General features: G+C 33.0%; 3 protein-coding genes across 3 annotated transcripts in view; 1 reads left to right on the top strand and 2 right to left on the bottom strand.

Annotated features, from left to right (window-relative positions):
* Positions 1-8352, top strand: part of LOC129806943 (peptidyl-prolyl cis-trans isomerase-like) — a 170171-nt gene that overhangs the window by 102323 nt on the left and 59496 nt on the right. The window lies entirely within an intron of this gene.
* LOC129806902 (uncharacterized) overlaps positions 1-8352 on the bottom strand; it is a 77028-nt gene that overhangs the window by 28151 nt on the left and 40525 nt on the right. The gene's annotated exons all lie outside the window — the stretch shown is intronic.
* LOC129806923 (inositol-pentakisphosphate 2-kinase) overlaps positions 1-8352 on the bottom strand; it is a 45950-nt gene that overhangs the window by 3253 nt on the left and 34345 nt on the right. Inside the window, exons 2-5 of the mRNA XM_055855786.1 lie at positions 3120-3597; positions 1222-1353; positions 1078-1136; positions 840-998 (exon numbers count right to left, since the gene is read on the bottom strand). Of these exons, the coding sequence (XP_055711761.1) occupies positions 840-998; positions 1078-1136; positions 1222-1353; positions 3120-3572 (803 nt within the window). The 5' untranslated portion in view covers positions 3573-3597. The remainder of the gene's footprint in view (positions 1-839; positions 999-1077; positions 1137-1221; positions 1354-3119; positions 3598-8352) is intronic.

The raw sequence follows: 8352 nt of genomic DNA, 5'->3' as shown, positions 1-8352 counted from the left end.
ATCTTTCTCAAATTTCTGGCAATATACAGGCGAATAAAATAGATCCTTATATAAATATTAGGCCACGCTCCTTCACAAAAAACATAATCTTAGAGTACGTTTTGAAAAAAGAAAATCGAGTGCATAACTTGCATAATTTAATTTAGATAATATTCTTTGCAGAACTACGTAAATAGTAGTATTATTAGGTGAGATTCTTAACAATCTCACCTACTATTTTTTTTGCTTTACACTTCAGAGTTTGCAGTACGAATGGGGCATGCTGTAGCTGTAAAATATGTAATATGCTCCTATAAATATTATTAGATTAAAAAAAAACAATAATTCTAGAATTTTTGCAGCGTTTCCAAAGAACTTTTAAAATCAATAAAAAGAAATTGCTGAAGAATAATTTAATTGCAAAATTTTCAATAAGCTTTCTTAAGAATGAAATTTCACACAAAAGCATTATTCTGCACTTTTGCTATTCTTCCTGCTTTGCAACAATAATAGTTTCGTCTTTCTGCGCGATTTGCACAAAATTTTCAGCACAATTTCAGAGACAGAGAGTTTGAGGTAAGATATAATTTGTGAGTTAAATTTCATATCACGAGGTGTGAAATCTCCAAGCTAGAAAATGATAAAGTTTAAACAAAGAAAGTGCAACTGTGGCGCTTGTTTATAGTTCTTTGTCTGTGGAACATACACAAGGTTTTCTTTTTTTTTGTGAGCCCAAAGTTCTCTCTGCATGATCAGTCACCATAAATGCTATCATTGAGACAAGTAACGACCTCAATTATAGATTTCTGCGAGTGTAAGCACGCTTTAAAAAAAAAAGAAATGCGATATGGTAAGCTCACTTTGAGACATCATCCTGATGCATTGTATCTTGGAGAGCATCCTTAAAGCCCTGATCAATTCCATCACCATAGATCAATTGTCCAGATCGCCACATACGAAAGTTATTTTGTGGAGTTTCCACAAGTCCATTGAGAGCTTTTAGCATACGATTCCGATCACTGCAAAGCATGAAGCAAAAGTTAGAAGCACGGCGAGGGACACGTGATTGGATGGGAAAATAAGATCGATCTCAATTACCCAGAGAATAAGTCAATTGGACAGTAATTACTGACACGTTTTATCGTTTTTTTAACGAGCTGCAATTAAACAGAATTTTTGCGTGAAATCATTAAAAGTGATCTTGCATTGTCTTTTTTTTCCTTAGCTCCATATAGTACTCACTTTCAGATACTGCATGGCACAGAATCGACATAATTTCCCATCACTTTCGGGATAGAGAGCCATCAATGTTGATTCTGGGAAGATCCAACCCTGTTTTGGTTTGATCTCCACACAATACGTTTCCCCTATTACCTGTGAGTTCAACAAAAGATTGAAGCTGCACAAAATTCAGAAATACAGGTAGATTGAATGTTACACACAAAAGCTACAAATTTTAGGTTATTTTGATTATTTGGTGTATAGGGTAAAGCGCGCTACCTTCGGACGACTCAAGCTTCGAACAACCAATTTTTGTCTCAATATGTTTTTATTGAATTTGACCGATTATAAATAATATTTTAATAAGTTAATCCAATGAATTAAATTTCCTATAGGAAATTTGTTCTTGGATTTGACTCATAGCTCTTTTTCTAAAAAGAGCTATGAGTCAAATCCATTAAGAACATAGAAAACAAAAATAAGTTGTCCGAAGTAACATTCTCGAGCTAAATTTATGATTACTTCCAAACTCTAAATTTTGAATGATTCTCGTATTTTTAAATAAAGTATAAGAATTTTCTACTTTCTCCGATAATCTCTGAATATCAAAAATTCAGAAAATTGCCGTAATTGCTGACATTATTTAGACTACAGAGAATATTAAAATAACTAGGCAAATGCGAAATTCGGTAAAAGTTGGGATCCTTTGCACCAAATTATGCGTAACAAATCGATAAATTAACAGCCATTTCATATTTTAGAAACACGCTATTCAGCGATGATCTTTATAAAGGGTAGCCATTTCGGAATAACCATTGCAAAAATGCAAAAAAAATCCCAGATCAGCCCGATTCTAACAAACCATTACAGATAGGAATCGTGGATACAAACAATTTTGCGTAAGATCGCTAATGATTGATCTTCGCGGATAGGAACAAAAGTCCGCAAATAGGATCGATATTTGAAAAAAAAAATAACAGATGGAGATAATCTTTACAAGATTGCAAAAAACTGTGCTTTACAAAAAATCGCTGATAAGAATGATCAGTACAAAAGATCGTAGATAATGTAGGAACGATAAAATATCGTTTATAGAAAGTATCTTTGAAAAAGATCGCAGATAATAACGATCTCTACAAAAGATCGCAGATAAAAATGATCTTTGTATTGTAAAATATCTCAAAGAAATGATATTTGCAAAAGATCGCAGATCGGTACGATTTTTGCAAAGGATCATAGAAACAAATTACTCATTGTAAAAAATTGCAGATAGGAATGATAAGAACAAAATGTCATAGATAGGAACGATATTATATCCTACATAGAAACGATGTTTCCAAAAAATCACAGATAAAAATGATCTCTACAAAAGATTGCAAAAGAATGATCTTTGGAAAAGATCCCAGACAGACATGATCTTTATGAAATATCGCAAAAGAATGATATTTACAATGGATCTCAGATCGGTACGATCTTTGCAAAGGATCATATATACGAAAGATCTTTGCAAAAATCACAAAAGAAGCCAAGGGATTATTTTTGCAAAAGATCGTAGATCGGCGCCACATAGAATAGATCATTGTAAAAGATCGAAATGGAATGATCTTAGCAAAAGATAGCAGATCAGTACGATCTTTGCAAAGGATCGCAGACACGTACTTTACAGAAAAAAATAGCAAAAAGATGATTTTTGCAAAAAAAATTATATTCGTAAAGGATCGCATATTGGCGCGATCTTCGCAAAAGATCAGAGATCGACATGATCTTTGCAAAGGATCATAGATATGAGCGGTAATTATATAAGATTAATAATAATTTAATTCGTTTATAAGGTCACCAAATATTCAAACTTGCCCTTTTTTGTAACTGCTCTGTCCTAAAGTTCTTAATATATTAAAAAAGAAGTAATGTTAATCAACCTGTGTGCTTTGAGGAAGTAGATCATGTCGAAGCATCGCAAGATCAGGATAAAGAATCCCTGCTCGGCATCTGATCTCTTTGTCACACCTCACAGATGGTCTGAATTGATTCAACCACTTATTGAGCGTATCGTAATTGGGAACCTTTAAGAGCACCAACTTCGATTCGATAGTGAAGACTTTGGGAAAGAGGGACGAAACGATCCTGCCATACTCCGTCACCATGATCACGTGATCAATTGAGGTGGACTGGAGATCTGTGTTTAGGGATGATTTCCTGAGCCGCAGCACTTGACTGAGATCTGGAATGGCCAGCACAAGATTGGCATTCCCTTCAGCACGATACACCAGCCGATCACGATCTAGATTTACGATCGTCCCGTCAGATTTAGAGATGATCGTGAGGATCACCGCCGTGGTGGCTCTCCTGGGTCTTCGCTTGGGTCTTCCCATGACATTCTCCTCCACGAAGATCACACTACAAGTGAGAAGAAGAAAGATATTTTTTGCAAAAAGATCGCGAAAGATCAACCAATGCACTCAAGTGCGATAGCGAGTGACCCCAAAAACGCGCCGTATCTCCAAAGAAACATGATAATTTGCATGAGAAAGCCAAATATTGGCGTCTGTACTACACAAACTATACAATCGTATCGTGTTGGGCTGCCTCATCTCCCCCTCAATCGTCATTGCAGTGACAACGACCACAGTTAGCAACCGCAGATGGAATCATTTACACGCGAATTAGGGACAGGTCGGGCTATTCAGACAAGAATTTCTCTTTTATCATTTCATTACATTACAAAATGGACGAATTTCAATTAATATTTAAGTTGTTCACCAGAGCAGAGACTTTCTATGGGGATACACAGTGCTCAAGCCTTAAAGGCACCCTCCACAACGAAGTACTACCACTAAAAAGGATTACATAAAGAATGAATTGAAAATTGTAAATTTTATTATAGTATCATTTTAGTAAAATAATAACCTTGTAAATAAATTTTAAAAAAATACATTGCAATTGATAAACAATAATTAAAAATATACCTAAAGTAACAATATAAAAAATTAATTTATCCAATAAGTGATAAAAATTTATTTAATTTTTGGCGGAAATTAATAGCGGCAACAAATGAAGTTCAACCCTCAATACGTGGTAAGAATAAATAGATAAGAGATAGATTGCGAAGTATATGATAAGTGTTGAATATAAAACAAAGTAATTAAGATAAAGGTTAGAGAAAATAGGACAAAAATGAAAGAGAAATAAATTATCTAAGACCAGACTAAGCGCTTCTGAATTCCCCATAGAAAGCTACGGGTCTCACGGGAAAGAGAATTAATAATCTAATGTAATACTTCTGACTTTAGTCGTATTTCGTCCTCTAGGCTCGAAATATCGATGTACTAGGTGAACCACCCTTTTGTCAAGAGGAAAGTTAGGTTCCCAGGGTACCTCTTCAACCAGACGGTGTAAATCTCATTTAAAAGAGAAGGGCACGTCTCTCAAGGAAAGATGTCAAATTACATCAAATTAATGTGTCTCTATAAAGGATAATATGGAAAGGAAGACTTCCACAATTGTTAAATGCTAGTATAGCTAACAAATCGTCTCATCATCTACATAATTTGACTTTCTTGATTCTGGGATAAACAAAGCTTTAAATCTCCCCTTAAAAATTAATTTGTATTCTCTGATAAAGATCTTTTATTTAAAATAATAAATTTAATTAATAAATTTTCTAAACAGTCGAATACTAAAAATTTTAGTTCCAGTCAAAATTTGAAGCGTATAGTCGTTAAATCAAAATATGGAATTTTCAATGCAATAAACATTTTTGGTCCGTATATTAGCGGTCTGGCCAGTAAAAAAAATCAATTTAGGGGAACATCTTCAGACTACTCACATACTCTGGCTTCCAGACATTTTACCAATATTCCCTTAATTAATCTGACATCTGACCTATTGCAATAAATTTTAATGGCTAGTATTAAGTCACACATTTCCTGAAAAAATAAGTCAGATACATTAAAGAAATATGGGAAAGATATGAAGTGTTCAAAGGCAGAGTGTATGCGAAGCCTGAAAGCCTTCCCCTATTAGGTAGGCTTGCTGTATACTACAGTATCGAAATATCTAAAAAAAAATCAGCAAGGGACCTCAGTGGCGCAATAGGCAAGACCGTCATAGAGCTCTTTCTAAAGATCATTAGATGCTCACTGGGCTCTAATGTCATTCTTTTGCCGAATTTACTAAGAAAATTTGTCATATGATATTTTTTCTATGAATCTCTGACATTTAAAACTTTTCTAATTTTCAAAACTTTTCAAGCTGTACTAAATTTGGAACGATTGGTATATCCGTTTCGCGGGAAATCAAAGAAAAAAATAAACAATTAAAATAGAAAAATTGCGGACTTCAGTTTTTCTTAAGTCCATTTCATTTTAATCTGTTACATTTAGATGTAGGCCTTCTAGCGTCTTGCCTATTAGAACCTGTAAAGTCATTCGGGTTCCAGAGCGAGATTAAACGCTCGGATCATAATAAATTCGAAAATACTGTAGATTCAGGTAACTTTGCCTTCCTGCTGTTCTTAAGCTTTTCTTTAATTGTAACCCTCAAGGATGGTCTTCATCCTCTTCACCTATTGAACGTATGATCGAAAGAACACCTGTTCGGCATAGAGTATTTATTGTTAGTTTCCTCAAAATTATGAAAAAGAATTATAAAAGTATTTAATGTATCTAAGAAAATGCAAGAAATAAGGTAATGTACCCTCAAAACGGGCAAGTTCTCAACCCGGTCGGTGAACTAATTTAATCATTTTTTTACGTTATAGTCAATTTCTATAAAAATTTCACTAATTTGCATCAATAGACCTTATTCACACTGAACAGACTGGGCTTTTCTACATGGTCATTGCTTTTTTAAACCTTCATTTCTTTTTTACACGTGGAAAACATATTCAAAAAATTGCGGCACCAAACCAATTTTTGAACTAATTTGATATTTTTTACGCCTTATGAGATAATATTCTTTAAAAAGAAAATGATGTATTAGTAAAATTGTCCGTTTATAAGTACCTTGAGAAAAGAGCAAAGAGCAAAGACCGGTCTTGCTTTTTGCTCTTGATTCGAGGTGTTTAGATTTGACAAATTTTACTAATAAATCATTTTCTTTTTAAAGAATAATTGTCTCAGAGAATGGAAAAAACATCAAATTAGTGCAAAAAATGGTTTGGTGCCGCAATTTTTGAATATCTTTTGCACGTGTAAAAAAGCAATGACCGTGTAGAAAAGCCTAGTCTGCTCGCTGTGATTAGGGTCGAAGGAACACATGCTCGACAGGGAACATCTATTGGCGATTTTTTTAACATATTGAAAATTATTTGATGTGATCAACAATAGGGAAAACCGGAAGTCGTCGGGAAGAGTTAATCACTTAGGGAAACACATCAACTATCTCCAAAACTTTCGGCTCGGTCTCCAAGCCTTCATCAGTGGTCAAGTCTTGCAATCTTTCTCTGAGACTCGTTCAGGGTTTTGGTCAGGATTACAACAGGGCATAAGAGGGAACGGGGGCACTATTCTTACACTGTCTTTTACAATTTTTGTATTACTTGGCACAATTTTCGGATCTTCTTCTTCGTCTTGGGTCTTGCTGGGAATTTCCCTTTGTTAGCACTAACAAGTCAGTAAGTTATGATACGATTTCTTAAAGTGCCGTTAGGTGTTCCTTGGACCCTATATTAGGCCCATTAGGCCGGTTAGAAAATAGTATAGCAAATCTAAAAATTGAATAAATAATCCCACTGGTCGAATTGAGAAATCGGCCGGCTAAAGGGCACTTACCTTATGAGGTTTTTTTATTAATCTACCTGTTTTATAAAGAGAGGTATTTAGATTTCAGTGCCAATAGGTGTTCCATTCACCTTAAGTAGATTGGATCGGTGAAGACCATCCCCAAGTGCCAGAATTAAAGAAAAGCTTATGAACAGAAAGCGTACAAAATTACCAATTTTTTTATCAATAAAATTCCCACGTCGAAAGCATTCAATTTAAGAAAAATCAACCTAGGACATTCCTTGACTACATGGTAGGTTAAAATCCAACAAGTTTTTAATGTAAGAGAATTTCTCAGTATCTAAATAGCCCGACTCACCTCTATTGCCCATATGACTAGTGGCCGACATTGGTATTCTGTGAACTCACATGAACCCAATGATCCCAATACAAACGCATTTATTTCATTATGCTTTCATATTTTTTATTCTTTTTTCATATTCTTTACAAATATTTTTTTTATTGTATTTTTTTATCATGACTTAAATGAAATAAAATCTGTTTTCTTTTTTTTTTGTAATGCTCCTCTCTAATATAGGAAATTTGTATATAAGAGAAAAAGAAATGTGAAATATTGTAAGATTAAAAATTATAATTTAATATAATTGTTAAAATTATCTTTCGATTTATCCTCGAATATTTTTTTCAGTTTTTTTTGTATTATCTCTTAAATATTTACAATCATTACAAGTTTTACGACTTAAATCACTACTATAAAAAAAATTATTAAAAAGCAAAAAATTATCAAAGTTAGCAAAAATTAATTTGTACGGGAAGGTTTTTTTTTCAATTCATTTTTTTCACTTTGTTTTTAATCTATGGTCATCACTGAAAAGTGATTTGGTGTTTCTTTTTATCGTATTTGGGACTGGGGATAAGGGGATAAAAAGGGAGTTTTTTTTCAAAAGGATTTTTAAAAATAAGAAAAAAAATACCCAAAAAAATTAAGACCACACGGATAAATGAAAAAAATAAAAATACCCGGAAATTTGAATTTTGATTTCAATTCTGCCTCTTAATAGTTAAATTCCATGTTTTTTTTTTAAATGTATGTTTAAAGATTAATTTCATCTTGTGTTTCTATTATTATTTTTTTTTTTCATTTATATTTCAAGAGCTCTCCATTAATCATTAGCCACGTCAATATAAATCCTTAGTCCTTGTTTTTTTTATAGTTTTTTTTCTTTTTGTAAGAGTCATTTCAGCATTTGTGATTTTTCATTCAATTTCTTTGCTATCCACCGTTATTTACGTTTCATTCTACCCTCAAATGTAATGAATAATTTTCTTTTCCGTCACATTCCCATCCAAAATACATATTTAATATAAAATATTTCTTTTTCTATTAAAAAGTTCTTTTTTTTCATCATCTAATATTACATTACGTATA

The sequence above is a fragment of the Phlebotomus papatasi genome, chromosome 3 (assembly GCF_024763615.1).
Source record: "Phlebotomus papatasi isolate M1 chromosome 3, Ppap_2.1, whole genome shotgun sequence".
Lineage (NCBI taxonomy): Eukaryota > Metazoa > Arthropoda > Insecta > Diptera > Psychodidae > Phlebotomus > Phlebotomus papatasi.
Note: the sequence above shows the minus strand (reverse complement) of the source record. Positions and strands in the feature narration are given on the sequence as shown.